This window comes from Palaemon carinicauda, chromosome 17, assembly GCF_036898095.1.
Source record: "Palaemon carinicauda isolate YSFRI2023 chromosome 17, ASM3689809v2, whole genome shotgun sequence".
Classification (NCBI taxonomy): domain Eukaryota; kingdom Metazoa; phylum Arthropoda; class Malacostraca; order Decapoda; family Palaemonidae; genus Palaemon; species Palaemon carinicauda.
In genome coordinates, this window is record NC_090741.1 from 38,559,958 (window position 1) to 38,583,735 (window position 23,778).

At 46.2% G+C, this 23,778-nt stretch overlaps 1 protein-coding gene across 1 annotated transcript in view; it reads right to left on the minus strand.

The window, feature by feature from the left end:
• The window catches only part of LOC137656035 (glutamate receptor U1-like), a 54,249-nt gene that overhangs the window by 28,288 nt on the left and 2,183 nt on the right, over positions 1–23,778 (minus strand). The window contains exons 2-5 of the mRNA XM_068390211.1: positions 14,386–14,552; positions 6,706–6,853; positions 6,426–6,529; positions 6,008–6,098 (exon numbers count right to left, since the gene is read on the minus strand). Coding sequence (XP_068246312.1) covers positions 6,008–6,098; positions 6,426–6,529; positions 6,706–6,853; positions 14,386–14,552 — 510 coding nt within the window. The remainder of the gene's footprint in view (positions 1–6,007; positions 6,099–6,425; positions 6,530–6,705; positions 6,854–14,385; positions 14,553–23,778) is intronic.

Here is a 23,778-nt window from a genome sequence, read left to right on the forward strand (position 1 = left end):
CTCTGCCTTTTTAAGTACGTCTTCCTTACTGAGCCTCGCGATCCTCATAGGATGCTGAGCGACTCCTAGGAGCTGAAGTATGAAGGGTTGCAACCCATACTAAAGGACCTCATCAAAACCTCTAATCTAGGCGCTTCTCAAGAAATGACTTTGACCACCCGCCAAATCAAGTAGGATGCGAAAGGCTTCTTAGCCTTCCGGACAACCCAAAAACAATAATAAAACATTTCAAGAGAAAGATTAAAAAGGTTATGGAATTAGGGAATTGTAGTGGTTGAGCCCTCATCCACTACTGCACTCGTTGCTACGAATGGTCCCAGAGTGTAGCAGTTCTCGTTAAGAGACTGGACATTCTTAAGATAAAAAGACGCGAACACTGATTTGCTTTTCCAATAGGTTGCGTCGATTATACTTTGCAGAGATCTATTTTGTTTAAAGGCCACGGAAGTTGCGACAGCTCTAACTTCGTGTGTCCTTACCTTCAGCAAAGCTTGGTCTTCCTCATTCAGATGGGAATGAGCTTCTCGTAATAACAGTCTGATAAAATAGGATAAAGCATTCTTTGACATAGGCAAAGATGGATTCTTAACTGAACACCATAAAGCTTCAGACGGGCCTCGTAAAGGTTTTTAAATAGAACTCAAGAGCTCTTACAGGACATAAGACTCTTTCTAGTTCATTTCCAACCATGCGATAAGTTTGGAATATCGAACGATATTGGTCAAGGCCGAGAAGGCAGCTCGTGTTTGGCTAGAAAACCAAGTTGTAGAACATGGAGCCGTCTCGGATGAGAATCCGATGTTCTTGCTGAAGGCATGAATCTCACTGACTCTTTTAGCTGTGGCTAAGCATATCAGGAAAAGAGTCTTTAAGGTGAGATCTTTCAGGGAGGCTGATTGTTGCGGTTCGAACCTGTCTGACATAAGGAATCTTAGTACCACGTCTAAATTCCAACCAGGTGTAACCAAACGACGCTCCTTCGTGGTCTCAAAAGACTTAAGGAGGTCCTGTAGATCTTTATTGTTGGAAAGATCTAAGCCTCTGTGACGGAAGACTGATGCCAACATGCTTCTGTAACCCTTGAAAGTGGGAGCTGAAAGAGATCGTTCTTTCCTCAGATATAAGAGAAAGTCAGCTATTTGAGTTACAGAGGTACTGGTCGAGGATACGGATACTGACTTGCACCAGTTTCGGAAGATTTCCCACTTCGATTGGTAGACTCTAAGGGTGGATGTTCTCCTTGCTCTAGCAATCGCTCTGGCTGCCTCCTTCGAAAAGTCTCTAGCTCTCGAGAGTCTTTCGATAGTCTGAAGGCAGTCAGACGAAGAGCGTGGAGGCCTTGGTGTACCTTCTTTTACGCGTGGCTGACGTAGAAGGTCCACCCTTAGGGGAAGAGTTCTGGGAACGTCTACTAGCCATCGAAGTACCTCGGTGAGCCATTCTCTCGCGGGCCAGAGGGAAGCAACTAGCGTCAACCTTGTCCCTTCGTGAGAGGCGAACTTCTGCAGTACCTTGTTGATAATCTTGAACGGAGGGAATGCATATAGATCTAGATGTGACCAATCTAGTAGAAAGGCATCTATATGAACTGCTGCTGGGTCCGGGATTGGTGAGCAAACTATTGGGAGCCTCTTGGTCATCGAGGTTGCGAAGAGATCTATGGTTGGCTGGCCCCAGGTGGCCCAAAGTCTCTTGCATACATCCTTGTGGAGGGTCCATTCTGTTGGAATTATTTGTCCCTTCCGACTGAGACAATCTGCCATGACATTCAAGTTGCCTTGGATGAACCTCGTTACTATTGAAATGTCTAGACCTTTTGACCAGGTGAGGAGGTCCCTTGCGATCTCGTACAATGTCAGAGAGTAGGTCCCTCCTTGCTTGGAGATGTACGCCAAAGCCGTGGTGTTGTCCGAGTTCACCTCCACCACTTTGCCTTGAAGGAGAGACTTGAAGCTTTTCCAGGTCAGACGTACTGCCAGTAGCTCCTTGCAGTTGAAATGCATTGTCCTTTGACTCGAGTTCCATAATCCCGAGCATTCCCTACCGTCTAATGTCGCACCCCCGCCTACGTCCGATGCGTCCGAGAAGAGAACGTGGTTGGTAGTCTGAACAGTCAGGGGAAGACCCTCTCTAAGGTTGATATAGTCCTTTCACCAAGTCAGACAAGACTTTAACTTTCCGGAAACCGGGATCAAGACCGCTTCTAGCGTCTTGTCCTTTTTCCAGTGAAAAGCTAGATGGTATAGAAGAGGACGGAGGTGTAGTCTTCCTAGTGACACAAATAGATCCACGGATGACAGTGTCCCTACCAGACTCATCCACAGCCTGACTGGGCAGCGTTCCTTCTTCAGCATCTTCTGGATGGATAGCAGGGCTGGGGGCTGATCGTCTTGTTCAGCAACGTCCTCATCAGAGGGTTCCTCATCCGAAACTGATGAGGAAACGGCAACGGAGTGGGCAACGTCTGACTCGCTGAATCCGGTCGCACTGGTGGATGCGTGACGGAGCCGGACGCAATATCATGGCACTGCTGCACAGTCTGTGAACTGTCAACCCGAAACTGTCTAGACTGCTGGGTTGTGTAGTCAACACCCTTGCTGAGGTTGACGCACTGCGTCACAACAAGTCACCTCTGCTGGTTGTTGAACGTCTTCCTAGTGACACACTGAACGTCAACAACCACCTCCGAGCGTCGCTTAACGTCAACGTGCGACTGGCAACCCACACTGGGTCGCATCGGTGGAGGAACCACCTCAACTGGCAGACGCGAGTAGGATACCTCAGCGCAACAGGGCGCACAACCAACCGGTTGGAAGATTGTTGGCCAGAAGGTTCTTCTCCGCATTTAAGTCCTCTATCAAGGACACAAGCTTGGACTGCATGTCTTGCAGCAAAGCCCATTAAGGGTCTACGGGAGCAGGTGTGGCAACAGACGGGGTTAGCGACTGAGGCGGAACCATTTACCATCCCTGGAAGCCTTGTTATGTGTGACAAAATAGTACAGCAAAACTTCAAAGGCTCGACAAAAGTTGAGAAGTTGACCTGTAAACAACTTGGAGCGTCTCCTGGCTAGGCGCCAGGGCGAGTCTACCAGAATTGAGAAGTCTATTTGGGCAGAGGCATGAACTTCCAAGCCGCGAACTTCTCTCGTGTCCTATCAGACTCTCGCTCTATAAGCCAGTTTAAAAGAAGGGAAATCAAAGGCTGTATCCCTAAAACTCCTCATGGTGCAAAAACCAGTCGCCTAGCCAACGCAACGCTCTCTAGGAGAGCGAGAGAGCACTAGCTTAACAACAACGGCTTCGAAGTAGCTAGGCCTAGTGTAAGTTCTGACGTTTAGGCGAACGAGGAGCAGCAGTTACAAGATCCGGACGAAGATCCTTAAAAAATCATCGTGATTTAATTAAAGTCCATAGGAGGCTAAGCAGCTTAAGGCTCCTCTCCAAATGACAGAGTCCTCAAAGGAATATCAGTAGGAGGGAGAACAGCACTTTCTCATTTACAGGAACCTTGTCCGATAAAAGCTAGGTTATCTCAGTGAGTCTCTCACTGGTGCATTAGTAGCAGACCAGAAGGCAACGTCATGTAACTGCTTGACAGTCTGTGAACTGTCAACAACTGAACTGTCAACCACAACAGGTGCGTGAGGACATACAGCACTGGTGCATTAGTAGCAGACCAGAAGGCAACGTCATGTAACTGCTTGATAGACTGTGAACTGTCGACAACTGAACTGTCAACCACAACAGGAGCGTGAGGACATACAGTATTCACTCGAGACTGCTTTGACTGTCTATACTGAGCAGTCAAAACAACTCTAGAATGCGGAGGTTGACGTACAGCGTCAAAACAAAGCAACTTAACTCCACCCTCCTGTTGTTGTGGTAACTCGCGAACGTCAACGGAGGGTAGCGTGCGTCTGTGAACGTCAACGTGCGGCTGGCAGGGTACACTGCGCATGGGTGGTGGAACTCTCACAGGCGGAGTGCGGGAGCAGGTAGCGTCAGCGTCTACTGTACGCACAACCTTGGTTGGTTGTAGGCTAACGGGTGCAGCGTCAACCTTCTCCGCACGATACTCCTGCATAAAAGATGCTAACTGTGTCTGTATAGACTGTAGCAAAGACCACTTAGGGTCTACAGTAGCAGGTGCGGCAACAGACGGTGTTACTGCCTGTTGCGGTACCGCTTTGCCTCTCTTAGGAGGTGAGCAGTCGTCGGAAGACTGCAGCGAGTCCGAACTGACCCAGTGGCTACAACTGGGCCGTTGGACTTGCGCGGAAGGGACCGACTTGCGCTTAATAAGCTGCGAGACCTTGGTCCATGGTTTCTTACGAGAAACCTCTTCCGCAGACGAGAAGTAAATGGGCTCTCTCGTCTTTGTGTGGGTGGGGCGATCTTGGGTAGATACGCCCGAAACCACGGAGGGAAACGTCTGTTCGTTGATCAAGGCCTGACGAACCCATAAGTCGTTCGACATTACTTCTCCCCTGGGCTTGGGAGCTTGCAAGAGGTCCCGGACTAGGTGAACGACAGGCACGAACAGACGAACCCTCGGACGCAACACTGTAACACTTTGCGCATATCACTTTATCACTTCGATTTTCTGTTTTGCACTTATTTCACTGAAATCGAAACTTTTACTGATTTCTACCTGAAACACGCAATTCTACCCTTCATTAAAAGGTAGTAATTGCGAAAACAGTCGTATAATGCAGCTCATTAATACTAGCAAAAACAGAAAACATATAAAGATAAAGAATTCAGTGGCTGGGAAAGAGACTAAACACTAGTTCAATTAAGCTACGTTTACAATCTCTCACCGCACATAGCCTGGGGACAAGAATAAAACCCTAGAAACGTTTTACCTTCTTCCCCGTACAGCGACTAGGGAAGAGAGTAACACGAGAACGTTACCCGCTTGAACGGAACGTTTTTTCTCCTCTCTCTCCCTCCGTCTCTATCTCTCTCTCTCTTTCTCTCTTGATTTCGCACCTGAGAGAAAAGCCCAATTATATATCGTCAAAAAAAAAAACATGTTCTTTGGCTAAAGGAAAAAACTGAAAGGTTTTCCAAATAAAAAGTTCCTTTAATTTAGAATTTAAACCATTTAAGTTAAGAAAGAATGAACGAAACGTCAGAATCGATTTACTCTTACTGCAAAGTGAAACCGTGATACACTCTCTCTCTATCGTAACGATAGAGCGCATGTTGAACGTCCTGAACGTCAACAACTGCGTAGCATAAATAAACTAAACGTTAGTTCATCTTTGAAAACAGTACGAAGACTATCAAAGAAATTCTTTCATAAAACATTAAATTTAAAAAGTTTTAAATTCTTTAAAGGCTAAATACAATATAACAGGCTCAACGTTGATTAACTTCGGTTCCAAGTTAGGACCGCCTACTATCAGGAAAGGTCGCATATAAACAAAACATAAAAATTTATTTTTATATGTTTATAATAAATGGAAAGTTAATCGAAGAGGCCTAATAAAGGCGGAGAGATATAAAATATATAGATCTATAACGTGTTAAGCAAAATTACTAAAAACCTAAACACACTTCCGTCTAAGGGAAGGGTCGGCCATTTAAAAGTGAAAGAGAGTCCATACTCTCTTTGTCACCATAATTAAATCTATCCAAAACGAGTTCAAGATTTTGAGATGAAGATAAAACCCCTGCATAGCGAAAGTTCAAAACTAGAATAGTGTACTTCACCAAATAGTTGTGAAAACAAATCCAGTTAGTAACAGCGTATTTAGTAGGTCTTGCCAGTGGCACGACAGAGAGAAAATTGGTTCTGTGTTGACATGGAGTACTTGAGTACCTGCTCGACAGATGGCGCTGTTGATGTACACCCCCACCTGTATAGCGAACACTGGCGTATTTTGTCCTTAGGTTTTTCTGTCGGGCAGCAGAGCTGACAGCTATATGATCACCGGCTAAGTTTAATATTGAAAAATATTTGATCACAAATTGAATTAAGTACTTATCACAAGACATACCTTTCGTTGTACCATGCCCACCATCCCATTAAATGACCCGTTGGGCATAAGACCTCCCCAATTTCCATCATATGGTGGAAGAAGACTATATCTGGAACAGATAAAACAACAATATCATCTTACAATCAATGAAAATAATAATAACAATAATAATTTATTGTTCAAGAAGTGTTATGAAGGTAGTAGGATTTGTTTTTTGTTGTTGAAACTAGAAGAAAAGTTGTAACTGCTGTTGAACATTTAAGTCTGTAAAATGTAGGATATACAATGAAGTACTGAATGATAACACTGCAGGCATTTAGGTCGATTGGTGAAGAAGTGAAATGCAAGGAAGGCAGCAACATTTCAGTGGTTCATAGACCCATAACTTGATATTATTCTTCAAGCAAAAAGAAAAAATTTCTTTCTATCAACTTACGTAAAGTTGAATTTTTGCGCCATGGAGTTCAGCATTTCATAGCAAAATCCTTTGGCACCAACAATATCATCTCCCGACATCTCCAAGATGGCAAACGGTGGGCGCTGATGAGTGAGAGAGATGGCTAAATATTTTTCTTCTTTTATCTTAACTCTATATTCACTGAACAAAGTCACAGGGGTTAAGAAACATTATGGGAAACCTGGACAGGGATGAAGTTCATGGATATCTATTGTTATGGTAGACAGACAAGTTATGTAGGCTATGTATATTTCCTTACATGAATAGTGGCAACTATCATCTTCTTCCCATTGAGGACTCTTCTCCCAATCCTCATCAGCATCATTGGAGGATAAGCTTCCAACTCTATCTCATCTTCATTCAGGAGAGCATCAGAGCCCACACAGGTGATGTACATCTGTTGATACCTGCAGTGGATTAAACATATAAGAGGTTATATCTTTTCTTTAATATTATTCCTGAAGCTTGAAGAGACAAAGTCAAGAGCCTTTGTAGATGAAGATTATAAAAAGAAATGGAAATTACATACAAGGTTGTTCTAATGTTTTCTCATACAGAACTAATAAAACACATACAGCCATGTTGATTTGACAATGGTGCAGAAAAAAAATGATATTTTAATTATAAAATAAATTTTTGAATATACTTACCCGGTTAATATATAATAGCTGCTGCTCCAGCGGCTCGACAGAAAAACACACAAAAACTCGCGAGCGATCGCTATGAAGGTTGCGGGTGTGCCCACCAGCGGCAACTATCGGCCAGATACCGCACATGCATGTAAACAAGCCTCAATTCTTCTCGTCCCGCTGCGTCTCTATTGGGGAGGAAGGGAGGGCCTTTAATTTATATATTCACCGGGTAAGTATATTCAAAAATTTATTTTATAATTAAAATATCATTTTTAAATATTTAACTTAGCCGGTGAATATATAATAGCTGATTCACACCCAAGGCGGTGGGTAGAGACCAGAGTTAATTAAGTTTACAGCGTATATGCTTAGAGTTTTTGACAGTTATAATATAACAAAACCCAAATATATAGGTACCTGGTAAGGAAGTTGACTTAGACGATTACTCTGCCTTGTAAGTCTGTCTTCCTCACGAAGCCCAGCGATCCTCTTAGGATGCTGAAAGACTCCCAGGAGCTGAAGTATCAAGGGCTGCAACCCATACAAACAGGACCTCATCAAACCCCTAATCTGGGCGCTCTCAAGAAATGACTTTGACCACCCGCCAAATCAACCAGGATGCGAAAGGCTTCTTAGCCTTCCGTACAACCCAAAAAACAATATTAAAAACATTTCAAGAGACAGATTAAAAAGGATATTGGAATTAGGGAAGTGTAGTGGTAGAACCCTCACCCACTACTGCACTCGCTGCAACGAATGGACCCAGTGTGTAGCAGTCCTTGTAAAGAGTCTGGACATCTTTTAAGTAAAATGACGCGAACACTGACTTGCGTCTCCAAAAAGTCGCGTCCATGATACTTTGCAGAGATCTATTTTGCTTGAAGGCCACGGAGGTTGCTATAGCTCTAACTTCGTGCGTCTTAACCTTAAGCAAACATCGGTCTTTCTCATTCAAGTGAGAATGAGCTTCTCGTATTAAAAATCTGATAAAATATGACAAAGCATTCTTTGACATAGGCAATGATGGTTTCTTAACTGAGCACCATAATGCCTCAGATTTACCTCGTAATGACTTAGTACGAGCTAAATAGAACTTAAGAGCTCTAACAGGACATAATACTCTTTCCAGTTCGTTGCCTACGATCTCTGATAAGCAAGGAATATCAAAAGATTTAGGCCAAGGACGAGAAGGCAGTTCATTTTTGGCCAGGAAACCAAGTTGAAGTGAACAAGTGGCTTTTTCTGTAGAAAAGCCGATGTTCTTACTGAAGGCATGAAGTTCACTGACTCTTTTAGCCGAAGCCAAGCACACTAGGAAAAGTGTCTTGAGGGTGAGATCCTTCAGGGAGGCTGAATGTAATGGCTCAAACCTGTCTGACATGAGGAACCTTAGGACCACGTCTAAGTTCCATCCAGGAGGTCTCGAAAGACTTAAGGAGATCTTGGAGATCTTTATTGTTGGAAAGATCTAAGCCTCTATGCCGAAAGACCGAAGCCAACATGCTCCTGTAGCCCTTGATCGTGGGAGCTGAAAGGGAGCGAACCTTTCTCAGATGTAAAAGAAAATCAGCGATTTGGGCTACAGAGGTACTGGACGAGGACACAGATGCTGACTTGCACCAGTCTCGAAAGACTTCCCACTTCGACTGGTATACTCTAATGGTAGAAGCTCTCCTCGCTCTTGCAATCGCACTGGCTGCCTCCTTCGAAAAGCCTCGAGCTCTGGAGAGTCTTTCGATAGTCTGAAGGCAGTCAGACGAAGAGCGGGGAGGTTTTGGTGTACATTCTTTACGTGGGGCTGACGTAACAGATCTACCCTTAGAGGAAGACTTCTTGGAAAGTCTACCAGCCATCGAAGTACCTCGGTGAACCACTCTCTCGCGGGCCAGAGGGGAGCAACCAACGTCAACCTTGTCCCTTCGTGAGAGGCGAACTTCTGCAGTACCTTGTTGACAATCTTGAATGGTGGGAATGCATATAAGTCCAGATGAGACCAATCTAGGAGAAATGCGTCTATGTGTATTGCTGCTGGGTCTGGGACTGGAGAGCAATAGATTGGAAGTCTCTTGGTCATCGAGGTGGCAAAGAGGTCTATGGTGGGTTGACCCCAAGTCGCCCAAAGACTCTTGCACACGTCCTTGTGGAGGGTCCATTCCGTAGGAATTACCTGACCCCTCCGACTGAGACAGTCTGCTAAGACGTTCAAGTCGCCCTGGATAAACCTCGTTAACAAGGAGATGCCTCGATCTCTTGACCAAATGAGCAGGTCCCTTGCGATCTCGTACAGCGTGAGGGAGTGGGTGCCTCCTTGCTTGGAGATGTACGCCAAGGCTGTGGTATTGTCGGAGTTGATCTCTACCACTTTGTTTCGAAGGAGACTCTCGAATTTCATCAAGGCCAAGTGGACTGCCAAAAGCTCCTTGCCGTTGATGTGCATGCTCCTCTGACTTAAGGTCCACAGACCTGAGCATTCCCGACCGTCCAGGGTCGCACCCCAACCCAAATCCGACGCGTCTGAGAATAGTACGTGGTTTGGGTTCTGAACTGCTAGGGAAAGTCCCTCTCTCAGACTGATATTGTCGTTCCACCAATTCAGGCATGCCTTTACTGGTTCGGAGACCGGGATTGAGACTGTCTCTAACGTCTTGTCCTTCTTCCAGTGAAAGGCTAGATGGAACTGGAGAGGTCGAAGGTGTAGTCTTCCTAGCGAGACAAACTGCTCCAGGGATGATAGAGTTCCTACTAGACTCATCCAATTCCTGACTGAGCACCGTTCTCTCTTCAACATTAGTTGGACTTTGAGCAGGGCTTGCTCTATTCGGGTGGCAGACGGAAAAGCCCGAAAAACTGGACTGCGAATCTCCATCCCTAAATACAGTATAGTTTGGGATGGAATCAGCTGGGACTTTTCTAGGTTGACCAAAAGTCCCAATTCCTTGGTCAGATCCAATGTCCAATGAAGATCCTGCAGACAGCGATGACTGGACGAGGCTCTGAGAAGCCAGTCGTCCAAGTACAGGGAGGCTCGGATTCCCGATAAATGGAGGAATTTTGCTACATTCCTCATAAGCCTCGTAAACACGAGAGGAGCAGGACTTAGGCCAAAGCACAGGGCCCGAAACTGGTATACCACATTCTTGAAAACAAACCTCAGAAACGGTTGGGAATCTGGGTGTATAGGGATGTGGAAGTACGCGTCTCGTAGGTCGAGAGAGACCATCCAGTCTCCCTTTCTGACCGCTGCTAAGACTGATTTCGTGGTCTCCATAGTGAACTTTGTTTTCGTAACAAAGACGTTGAGCGCACTGACGTCTAGCACCGGTCTCCAACCTCCTGTCTTCTTCGGGACTAGGAAGAGACGGTTGTAAAACCCCGGTGATTGAAGGTCCGAGACTTTCACCACCGCTCCCTTCTCTAGCAACAGAGACACTTCTAGGTTTAGGGCTTGTCTCTTTGACTCCTCTCGGTACCTGGGAGAGAGGTCGATGGGGGATGTCGCTAGAGGAGGTTTGCGTACAAATGGAATTTTGTACCCCTCTCTGAGCAACCGAACAGACTGTTGGTCTGCGCCCCTCTTCTCCCAGGCCTGCCAGAAGCTCTTCAATCTGGCTCCTACTGCTGTCTGAGGCTGTGGGCAGTCAGACTCTGCCACGTGAGGACTTGGCTCCTCTCTTCTTTCCTCTCTTTCCCTCGGCACGAGTACTTCCCCTGCTGGGAGCTCTGCCACGAAAGGGCGGGATAAATCTGGACGCCGGAGTGTCGATCCTGGGTCTAGCAGAAAAGGATGTAGAAGGAGTCCCCTTGCGAGCAGAGGACGCCATCAAGTCATGGGTGTCCTTCTGCACAAGCGAAGAAGCTATGTCCTTAACCAATTGTTGCGGAAACCAAAACTTTGATAAGGGAGCAAAGAGCAGTTCTGATCTCTGACAGGGAGTAACTCCTGCCGAAAGAAAAGAGCAAAGGGACTCTCGCTTCTTTAAGACTCCCGACGTAAAAGAGGAGGCGAGCTCATTGGAACCATCGCGGATGGCTTTATCCATACAGGACATTATCAGTAAGGAGACATCTCTATCAGCCGATGAGATTTTCCTACTTAAAGCTCCCAAAGACCAGTCAAGGAAGTTGAAAACTTCAAAGGCTCTGTATACGCCTTTCAGCAGATGGTCAAGGTCCGAGGAGGACCAACTAATCTTCGAGCGTCTCATGGCTAGGCGGCGGGGAGAGTCTACGAGGCTTGAGAAGTAACCCTGGGCAGAGGCAGGGACTCCCAAGCCGAGAACTTCTCCCGTGGCATACCAGACGCTCGATCTAGACGAGAGCTTTGACGGAGGGAAGGAGGCAAAGGCCGTCTTCCCCAAACTCCTCCTGGTATCCAACCAGTCGCCTAAAAGTCGTAAAGCTCTCTTGGAAGAGCGAGAGAGCACTAGCTTTGTAAAGGCTGGCATGTTAGCAGGTAAGCCTAGAGCAAACTCAGACGGTGGCGAACGAGGAGCAACAGTGACGAAGTGATCGGGAAAAAGCTCCTTGAAAATTAACATGACTTTCTTAAAGTCCATTGATGTAGGAACCGTTCTAGGTTCGTCTACATCCGAAGGATGATTATCATGATGAGGGTCAGCAACGTCCTCATCTGAAGGATCCTCATCCGACAACTGCTGAGTAACAAGCAAAGGGGTTGGCAATGCTTGACACGCAGAGTCCACACGCACTGGTGCATTAGTAGCAGTCCAGGACGCTACGTCATGTAACTGCTTAACAGCCTGACTGTCAACAACAACAGGAGCGGGAGGACGCTCGACGTCAACTCGAGGCTGTTTTGACTGCCTAGACTGAGCAGTCAAAACAACTCTAGACTGCGGTGGTTGACGCTCAGGGTCAAAACAAGTCAACTCCGCTGGTTGGCGAACGTCCTGAACGTCAACAAGAGCATTAGGAAGTGGCTGAACGTCCATATGCGGCTGAAAGTCAACACGTGACTGCATCGAGTGAGGCTCTACAAAGCGTGACTGACGTGACTTAGCAACGCCAACGTCAACAGGACGAGCAAAGGCTCGTTTTGGCGGCTGAAGGCCAGGATCTCGATGAGTTTAGCGGCGAGGATCATCGTGAACCTTTTCAGCAGAATAGTCTTCCATAAGGGAGGTGAGCTTGATCTGCATGTCTTGCAGCACAACCCATTTAGGATCAACGGGAATGGGTGCGGTAAAAGACGGGGTTAACGTCTGAGACTGCACAACCTTGCCTACACCAAGACTCTCTGAGCCTGTGTAACGTTGCTGCTTAGGCGGCGAGCAGTCTTCCGATGACTGCAAAGGGTCAGAGCTGTCCCAATGGCTACAACCAGGACGCTGGACCTGTCCTGAAGGGACCGACTTTCGCTTAAGGGGCCTAGAAACCTTGCTCCACGGTTTCTTATGCGAAAAGCCTTCGGATGACGAGGAGAAAATGGTCTCTCTCGTCTTATGGTAGGGGCGATCTTGATGAGACACGCCTGTTACCATAGAGGGAACGTCTGTTCGCTGATCAAGGCCTCTCGAACCCATAAGTCGTACGACATTACTTCTCCCCTGGGCTTGGGAGCTTGCAAGAGGTCTCGGACTAGGCGAACGACAGGCACGAACAGACGAACCCTCGATCGCAACACTGACAACACTTTGCGCACTAATCACTTTCCCACGATTTTCCGCTGTGGCACTCTGACACTTTAGCTCTTTAACGTCAGCCATGAGTTGATTACGATCTGTTGCTAACGACTCAACTCTTTCACCCAAGGTATGAATGGCACGTAACATGTCTCGCATCGATGGTTCCTGAGTGCCAGTAGGGGGTTCAGGCACAACCACTACAGGGGAAGGATTAGGTTCAGGGGCATGTGGAGAGGAAAAATCTACTGATCTAGAGGAACTCCTCCTTACCCTATCTCTCTCTAGCTTACGAGAATACTTGTCGTATTCGAGCCAATCGAATTCCGAAAGGCCCACGCATTCCTCACACTGATCTCCTAATTGACAGGTTTTACCCCGACAATTAGAACACACAGTATGTGGGTCGAGAGAGGCCTTTGGAAGACGCCTATTGCAATCCCTAGCATTACACTTACGAAATCTAGGGGCTTGTGAAGCGTCAGCCATTTTGAATTAGTCAAAGAAAGTCCAAAAAAACAATCCAAGTCATCAACAATTAAATCTGTCCAACAAAGAGTTCAAGAGTTTAAGTTGAGGAAAAACACCTGCACTGCGAAAGCTCAAACCAAAATGAAGTACTTCACCAAATATGCTGAGAAAACTCCAGGTTATACAGCGAGTATTGATACGTCTTGTCGTCAAGGTCGACAGAGAAGAATTGAGGCTTGTTTACATGCATGTGCGGTATCTGGCCGATAGTTGGCGCTGGTGGGCACACCCGCAACCTTCATAGCGATCGCTCGCGAGTTTTTGTGTGTTTTTCTGTCGAGCCGCTGGAGCAGCAGCTATTATATATTCACCGGCTAAGTTAAATATTTAAAAAGTGATGGTTACTAACTGGTGAGTGGACAATACCCATCCACTCTTCTACCTTGCTATATCTAACAACTTCGTTACTAAACTTAAATGACCATTTCCAGCTTGTTCCAAAATATTCCTATATAAATGGCGATGGTTTAAACAGTACAGTATATCCCTCTTTACACATCTTACATCAGTCTCTAAGTCCTACATTAACAATTAGGTACAGTACTGCACACAAAAGCTTACAGATATAAGTATCTGAATTTTATAAAATATCAGGTTGTAAGTAAATTTTTTGTGTTCAGAACATGTATAGAAAACCTTCAAGTCATTTATAGGGTGAAAATTGACTTGCGTCAAGTTTCTTGGAGCCAATTAACGACATAGGGCGAGATATTACTGTATTCTCATAAGAACAAATAGCCAGTTACTCTTATTTGTGGATGAGAGGCAGCCAGAAAATAAACCATAGTAAGGAAAATAGAATACAGCTGGGGAGAAGAAGAAGGAGAAAATCATCCAGTCTATCATTATGGAAACTTAAGTCTTGATTTTGATGGATTTTAAAAGAGTAAGTTGAGGGAATATAAATTTAAACATTCAAGTATTTCCAAGTATTTGAAGCAGTTGAAATTATGGAAATCTGTATCAGTTCAACCTTGATAAAACAATTTAGAGATGAATAAGGTAGTGACTGAAGTCTTGTTTTGTTCTAAAAGAAAATACTTATTGTGGAAAATAGAGTACTGTACTGTACTTTACTTATAAACATAAACAAAGAAAATTAGTTACTTATAGAGTGTACAATTAAGTTCTTACTCATTATTTCCAGTAAATACTTTGGAGACAGCAGGTAACAAAAATCTGTTGAACGAAACTGGGTTCCTGGAAGAATTGGAGGAGGACTTGATGGAACCTGAATCTTTAGAACTAGATTCTAGCCACTGAATGAGAACATGAGTCAAGCACTGGAACCGATGATTAACCTAGAATCAATTGAAATGATTATTTCTGTATGATATATTAAGAATCAGGAATATCAACTTCATTACCACAAACTAATGATTCCTGCATACCGTAGTTGGAAATTTTAAGAAGAGACCCACAAGTATAAGGTCCTTGTAAAAGACAAACTGAAAGCCAAGATACAGATTACAGGTATTACTTTCCACACATGTATTCAGATTTTGAAAATTTTATAAAATTTAAGTTACAGTATATGGGAATTGTAGGAATTGGCTGGTAATTTGAAGGCTAGAGCTACAAATGGATTAATGATGGGACGCCCCGCCTAGCCACAAGACAGCCGCCGCAGCTCCTTATCCACATATGTGCCCCCTCTTCATAGTTTAAAGCAAACAATACGCTGGGTTATAGAGATAGGGGTGCAGGGGCTGCGGCTGCATGAACTAAAGGAAACCTACCATTTGTGTCTACAGTCAGGCCAGTGAGGCACAGCAACCTAGGTTAGGTTTGAATGTATCTCTGTATTTCTAAGTTCTAACCCTACCTAGTTGGAATTATTTTAGTTCCAGTCAGGAGTAGATATTGGATTTTTTAACTTTATATGGGAATTACAGTACTGTATATGATACTTTAATTTCTCGCCAAGTAGAAATGTGTTATAAGAAATGGTTGATACTGGTCTTTTTTGTGTTTTAATGGTAAATAAAAGGGGTCAGTCAATAATAACATGCTTAACAATCAACAAAATGTGAACAACGCTGGTATTTTCAACGTCCATTTTTTAAAATCTGAGAATGTAATACAGTAGTGACATTGTGCATGTGCTACTGTCTTACCATTATGGAAAATTCCCTTTTTTTGGCTGAAGTAACCATTACCTAACATTTTGAAAAAATTAAAACTTGAAATTAAAGTATCATATAATAAATCTTAATATGAAGTGATTTTCATATGTCAACAAGAAATTCCTACTTGTATCTGTCAGAAATTTACCCTCATGTAGTAGTAGGCCCTACTTGGAGTACCAATGAGTTGTTACAATATTCACGCCACTACAGCAGAATTACCAATTGGATTTAGTTTCCCACGATGCACTGTTAGCAAAAACACTGATGTATTGCACTGAAAGAATGCTTTTTATCAGGTTATTTTATTTATTTATGTTATTGTGCAAAAACCTAAATGGTTGATTATTTCAGTTCAACCAATGTCTTTTTCTTCAGTTTAACAACTTCAATTTATACTGCATTGGTAAATTTCTATGTGAAATTGGACTCATTTACCCATCATGGTCACTAATATTCAGCGGAAACTTTACATGCACCCAACAGTTGTGATCTATTCTTTCCAAGGTGGATCTGCTCTTGCATTGTGGAAACTGTATTTTATTTCTTAGTTGAGTGTGTGGTCCCTCTGCATGTTTGGGAGTTTTCAATAACTCTGACCTACATTTCTATCCAAAATCAGTATCTTTTAAAACATACTGTATACCATATCATGAGTAACAACAGAATGCCATACATGGTTTACCGATGTGGCATAAAAAATGTGATTAAACTATTTTTTTTTAAAGTTATCCTGATTTAAGGTGCCATATCCTTACAACAAGGGGTTACACTTCCCTACAGCCACCCTTACGGCACTGTGTCCTCACCTGAATGAGAAACTATAGTCATGGTGAAATGAAAATTTATTATTATTCCACATTCTGAATTATCAGCTAGGTAAGACCCTTACTGGAAGTATGAGGACACACTGAACGTCTTTTCCTATCTAAACCCCTAATCTGACCTGATCTAGCATGATGCATATAAAAGTAGGATACAATATCACTTTTTAACAGTCCTTCTTCTGAATAGACCCAGGAAACAGACTCCCAACCATAATCTGACCAAAAGTGTCCTAGGGTAAAATAGTGGTGTACATCCTTAACCAATATATCTTAGGACAGCAGGTTCAACTTGGGCAAATCATAAGAGTAAAACACAGGGATGCATTCCTAATTGTACAGTACTTTACTTAACTTACTTAACGGATTTTGAGCGAAGCGAAAAATCTATTTTTGGGTGAGATAGCCATGGCGTCCTGATGGAAGGTTCCTTTTTGGTAGCTTCCTTGGGTAAATAACTACTAAGATATTCCCAGAGAATTTAACCACAGGTTATCACAGAATTCTAACTTCTGGAGCGAGTATCCTAAAGGTTTCCCTTTTAAGACATCGTATATCAACAGGGGACGCATGTATTAACGCGCCACATAGCTATCTACACCCCGAACAGAGTTAATGCTTCGGTGTGTAAGGGCGGAGAATAGCTGGGAGCCGTTCGACAGCTAATCTCGTCCGTGGCTACTTTTGGTACTTGAGACGTAAACAAACGGGCGCCATTGCTAAATGACGTCATGTCCGTCTTTATCCTGAAGCCAGTTGCTTGCCGATCACCATGATACAGCAGAGCAGGGTGGGACCTAAAAACTGGACGAAGTAGCAGGGAGGGTCCATCAGGACGCCATGGCTATCTCACCCAAAAATAGATTTTTCGCTTCGCTCAAAATCCGTTTTTTGGGCTCAAGCCATGGCGTCCTGATGGAAGAATACCAGAGAATCAATGTATCGTGGTAGATTTTCCCCTATTGGGTAAGCGCCAAGGGCTTTGAACAATGTAGCATAGTAATCTTAATAAAAGAACCGTAGGGAAGAATCTTCCTGCCCCCCTTGGCAGTGAAGTTCCCACAGGCCATGCCGAGATCAAAGTGGTTATCGAAGGGCTATTCACCTTGCTAGAAGAACCTGAAGAACTTGGAGACGAGACTGAATGGTTGGCATTCATATCGGAACATTCTGGAGGGCAGACAAGTGGTGGTTGGACACTGTGCTGAGAAGGTTAGTTTCGTCTCTAGGGTATGAAGAGTAAGTATTCGTATTGGAATATTACATTGTAAGAGTGAATATATACTAAGGGTTAGGACCTTAGTATCTCCATGAACCATAGGGAAGGGGATAATAAAACTATGACAGGCATGTATTTCATAGTATAAGTAGGAGCGGATTGAGACGCACAAGTAATAAAATAGGAATTTTATTTCACAATTGCAGAAAATTAAATGAATTGCAGCAATAAGTAAAGTTAATTTACAGTAAATTATAATGTACATAGTAATAAAGACTTGCTCTTGAATCTGAAAGGGAATTTTAAATTTATTAGTAGGCACTCGTTCTTGAGGAACGTCAGTCTTTAATTAAAACACATCATGCTCTAGGCATGCGGCACTTGTGTGACGACTATGACATTTCACCTGGGATAAGAACAGTTATAAGAAAGCACTAAGTGTTTTCGACATCACTATGTATCTCTCGAGGGTCAACATAGGCACCCGAAGAGTTAGAGTCCCAAGTAACTCGCTGTTCTATGCAGAGTTAGGTGCAGGTTTCATAACACTACCTGCGGCTACCACAAAATGTTTGACTTCGTGCACTTGTTACGCATAATGTTTGAAGAAAACACGCGAGGACTTCCAGCCTGTGAAGCTTTTAAGGCTTTCGAAGTCCATACTCTGAAAGAAATTCAGAGACGATGCAACTTTTCTAGGATCGTGACCGGCGGGTGTACTGTCAGGATCCGCTCTGCGAATGAAGTAGGTGATTTTCGCTCTTAGTTGTTTCAGTGACAGGTCGCTGCCCGATGTTTCTCCTTTGAAGAGTTGGCCTCCACCAAAGTTCGAAGTTCTGCGAAGATAGACCTTGAGGCTCTCTACTGGGCATAGAGAGGCATCTTCCTTCAGGGGGCATATTCTCCAGGGGCCCCATCTTTTGGTGGGTAATTCGTTTTTGGCGAGAAACGTCGGATCCAGGGAGAGGGTAATGTCTCCTGAATCAGTAAACAGGATATGACCCTCTTCTCTTGACAATGCCACTATTCCGCTGACTCGGGCTCCTGAGGCAAGAGCAAAGAGAAATATAACTTTCTGAGTCAGATCCTTGAGAGGGCATGAATCATTATCCAAGTTGGAGGCGAAATGGAGCACCTTGTCCAATGACCAGGAGATCGGTTTCGGTGGGGGTGCTGGGCGTAGACGAGCGCATGCTTTCGGCAGTTTATTGAAGATGTCGCTGGACAGATCAATTTGGAAGGCATACAATAGTGGTCTAGTCAAGGCCGATTTGAAAGTCGAAATCGTATTGGCTGCTAATCCCTGTCCATGAAGGTGAATGAAGAAGGACATGCAGAAATCAATGGTGATTTCCTTAGGATTTTTTGCCTTGACGAAAGAGACCCATTTTCTCCAAGATGATTCGTATTGCCGTCTTGTGGATTCGGTCTTGTATTCCTCGAGGAAGTCTAGACTTTTCTTGGAGATCCCAAACCTCTTCTTTGCGGCTAGGGAGAGAAAATCATGAGATGAAGGTCCTTGATTTTCGATGATGAAGCGAAGACAGTCGACTTCTGTACTTGTTGGGAGAGAACTGGGCCCGGGAGAGGGATCAGCTTGGGCTGCAGCTCCAGGACCAGGGGGTACCAGTTGCTCCGGGGCCACTTGGGAGCCACTAGGGCCGCTGTCCCTTTGAAGGTTCTCAGCTTGGAGAGGACTTTCAGCAGAAGGTTGGTGGGAGGGAACAGGTAGATCTTGGACCATCTGTTCCAGTCCAGTGACATGGCATCCACTGCTTCTGCCTTGGGGTCCTCGTACGGGGCCACATACCGAGGAAGTTGATTGTTGTCGCTTGTTGCGAAGAGATCGATCTGAAGTTCTGGGACTTGGTGAGAGATGAAGGAGAATGATCTTGCGTCTAGAGACCATTCCGACTCTATCGGGCTTGTCCGAGATAGAGCATCCGCTGTCACGTTGCGGAATCCTTGTAGGTGAACTGCAGACAGGTGCCATTTCTTCTTCTCTGCCAGACGGAAGATTGGAAGAAGCACCTGATTTATCTGGGGCGATCTTGAGCCTTGGCGATTGAGACATCGAACTACCACCGAGTTGTCTAGGGTTAGACGAATATGGATCGAGGGAGGCGGGGAGAGTTTCTTCAGAGTTAGAAGGACCGCCATGGCCTCCAAGATGTTGATGTGAAACGTCTTGAACAGGGGAGACCATGTGCCTTGAGCCTGTTTTTGGTGGGAGTGACCTCCCCAACCCTTCAGCGAAGCGTCCGTGTGGATGTTGAGTGATGGAGGTGGGTGTTGAAGAGGAATGGACCTTTTCAGGGCCTTTGCTTCCGACCACGGCTTGAGGAGAAGTCGAAGTCTGTTTGGGAGCCATCTCTTGAGGTCTCTTCGAGCGATGGATGCAGAACGTCTCCAGACTCCCGCGGCATCCTTTAGCTGTGCACAAAGCACTGGGTTTGTTACTGAGGCGAACTGTAGAGAGCCTAGAACTCGTTCCTGCTGGCGTCTTGAGATCCGCTTGGATTTCAGTAGTCGCTTGACAGACCCTGCTATTTCCTTCCTTTTCTTCTGGGGGATGGAAAGGCGGTGTGACTGAAGGTTCCATTGGATTCCTAACCATTGGAACTTCTGAGCTGGAGAGAGGCGAGATTTATTCACGTTTATCTTGAATCCCAGGTGTTCTAGGTACTGGGTGACTTTGCTGCAGGATTTTAAACAATCCTCGGGCGATGGAGCCCAGACTAGCCAATCGTCGAGGTAGGCCATCACCTGGACGTCTCGGAGGCGGAGCTGTTGTACTATGGCGTCCGGCAGCTTTGTGAAGATCCGAGGGGCCACATTGAGGCCGAAGGGCATGGCCCTGAAGGCGTAGCTTTTCCTTTGGAGTCGAAATCCTAGGTAGGAGGAAGCGTGATGGTTCATTGGAACGTGCCAGTAGGCATCCGCCAGGTCTATGGAGACCGTGTAAGAACCTCGAGGCAGAAGGGTCCTTATCTGTTGAAGAGTCAGCATCTTGAACTTGTCGTTCGCTATGAACTTGTTGAGGGGGGATAAGTCCAGAATGACTGAGTTTGTCGGAGTCTTTCTTGGGGACACAAAACAGTCTCCCTTGGAACCTGGTGGACTTTACCTTCCTTATCACCTTCTTGTTCAAGAGATCTAGGACATATTCTTCCAGAAGGGGGGTTGATTGTTGGAAGAATTGCTGGAAGGTTGGGGGTGGTTGAGTCCAACTCCAGCCTAGACCCTTCTTGACGATGCTGTGTGCCCAGGGATCGAAGGTCCAACGATCCTGGAATTGGCGGAGTCTTCCTCCCACCGGAATTCATTGCTTCTGTTGTCCCGAGGGCTTACTGCCTCGGCCGCTAGCTCCCTTTCCTCCTCTGCCTCTGGAGGGACGGCGAGACGCGTCTCTGCCTGCACCTCTGCTTGAGCCTCTTCCTTTGGGACGAAAGGTAGTCGTCTGTTGCTCGAAAGCAGGGGTGAAAACCGGTGACTGTGACAAGACCGGTTGGGTGACCAGCTGGAAGGTCTGCTGTGGCTGAGCTGCCACTTGGGGAGTAGCGGGTCCCGGAAACTGTCGTCTCTGTTGACGTTGCTGGGGTTTCTGTTTGGAGGATTTCCTCTTAGGTTGAGGTCCGTCGTCCTGGGAGGATTTCCTCTTCTTTGACATGCCCCACTTGTGGAGAAGGTTCCTGTTCTCCGTGGCGGCTTTATCAGTAATCTCTTTCACGAGGTCAGAGGGAAAGAGGTGTTTACCCCAGATGTTGGAGGAAATCAGCCTCCGGGGTTCGTGTTTCACAGTGGCACCTGAGAACACGAATTCACGACAGGCTCTCCGAGCCTTCATGAAGTGGTACAAATCCTTCACCAGGGTTGCCATGTGGGATTTGGCGAGTACCATGTAGTGGTCTGGGACTCTGGTGTCACAAGCCATGACGTCAAGTTGGACCTGGTGGGACATGGATGCTGCGAGCCTCTCCTTCGTATCTTGTTCCCGACGAAGGAGGTGGTCGTTGAGTTTCGGGAGGTCTTCGTTGAACTGACGTCCGGCTACGTCAGGATCTAGCTTTCCCACCACGAAAGTATGCTGGATATCCTTCCAGTGTCGAGCGTCGGGGGGAGTCACTATGGAGAAGGGTCTGCACTCCTCCAGTGCAGGGCAGGGTTTTCCTTCTTCCACAGCCTTGAGGCACGCAGCGAAGGCCTTTTCCATGAAAGGAAGGACTGCATCGTCGGGAGCGACGTAGGTAGGGTGCTTCTTGCTCAGGGCCGGAAGCTTAGAGCAGGTAAAACCCCTACTTTTAAATGTGTTGGCTAGCATAGCCTGGGCCTTCGCGAGATCGAACACTATCTCCTCCTTGGGTTCGGTCTCTTCTTTAGAGGCAGGTTCAGAACGGAGCCGGACGTAACAGTCTGGGTAGGCCTCGAAATTTGGGAAGAACTCCACATCTTCCAGGGGGACCGTGCCGATCTTATCGCTGACAAAGATCCTGCCGGTCGCGATAACCATATGCTCAGCATACCTCCAGGGGTTGGCGTGTGAGCATGCAGGGAGATCCTTAATCGAGATCTTCTTCGGTTCTTTGGATCCCATCATGGACCTGATGAACTCTTGATTTTCTTTCAGCCTGTCGTCCATAATGGCCTTGATCATCCGGAACATCTCTTGGACGGATGGAATGGGTTCCGGGGTAGCGGAGGTAGACGGGAGAGACACTTCCGTCGGTGTAGGAGTAGGGGCGGTGATGGAAGGAGGAGCGACCTCTTGCTCCGACTCGGTGTATTCCACCTGGTCCTCTTCCTCTTCCGCACCTTGGGCCATAAGGGTCTTCTCCGTGCCCTCCGAAATATCCGACATGTGTTCGTCGTTCTCGGAATCCAGGTGGCACTCGTGCATGGACTGGGCCATGACTACGTCTGGTTCCACCGTAATTTGGACAGTGGGGATCAATTCTTTGGGCACCACATAATCGGGGGAGGCCTTTGGGAACAGAAGGGACCTCATTTCTTCAGTGGCCAGGTACGGTCCAGTGGCATTCTTTTGGAAGCCACGCACCCACTTGCGTAGCTTATCCCGAGAAGTGTCCCTGACCTCCGCTGAGGGAGGATTATGGAAGGCATCGACTAGGCGAGCCTGGCAGACCGTACAGTTCTGCGGGTCCCAGAACTTCAAATCCCCTTTCTTGTTGGCACAAGGGGCGTGAGTCCTACACGCCGTATGCCCGTAGAAGTGCGGGCGTTTCACAGCGCAGAAGTCGTAGTCACACTTCATCTGCTCCTCCTGTGGAAGAAAGAGAAAATGAGTATGGGGGAGTCATAAGAATGGCTCTAAAACTAAGTTAATATTAATCATTAATTTTAACTTGATAAAGGGTGTGATGCACAGAGGATTGAGATAGAATAGGAACATACTCCGTGCATCCCGCCCGGCTGGTTACCGTAACCTTCATCCTTGGACAATCCGAGGTGACCGAAGGCACAGGATAGAATTCCAGTAGAAGTCCATAGGGCAGATAGAATTCTATGGGAATTGTCCAGGATATAAGGTTGGGACTGAGGTCACTCAGTTCCAGATTAGGGGACTAAAAGATCCCATAGGGTAACGGCTTCCGGCAACCAGCCGCGCTAGGATACACGCAGCATGCTGGAAAACTGTAAATGCAAGAAGACAGCATGATTACCAATAGAGCAGTAATAAGATACTGATCCATTTACGTAAACAAGCCATCTGGTTGCAGTGTAGGGCTATCAATATCAGATGATAGCTAGTAGAAGGGGGTGCAAGTCGCCTTGACGCCTCCGGAGGGTTCCGGCAGACCGCCGGCACGCCGGAGGCCGCTCCAGCAGAGTTTCTGGCATTAGGACAGACAATATAAAAGTCAAGAGTAATACCAGGGTAGCGGCGGCACGCCGGAAGAGGGAGCGGCGGCTCCGGCAGCCGGAGGGTTGCCGGTTTGGTGACAGGAACAAGGATGGTTATAGCAGAACCGGACTGCCGGAAGTGGATGCCGGCACTCCGGGGGCCGGCCGGCGGGCGGACGACCAAGCTATGAGGAAGGAGGGAGAGCCATCGGCTGGAAGCCGGCGGCAGGCGGCAGTCCCCCGGCACACAGAGGAATGGCGGCCGAGGGGATATGGAATGAGTCACCAAGGTAGGAGGTGGGTATCACCGACAGTGGAGGCGGCAAGGGACCGGCACCCGGATAGTGAAAGAGACAGAAGGAGGGATGTAGGGGTCCGGTCATGGACTCCCAGACATCCCCCCTGAGTGGGTGTACCCATGATAGAGGCTGACTCTATCACCCAGAAGCAGGGGCCACAGAGGACCGGGAGCTAAGGTAGCCCAAGGGAGGGCTAG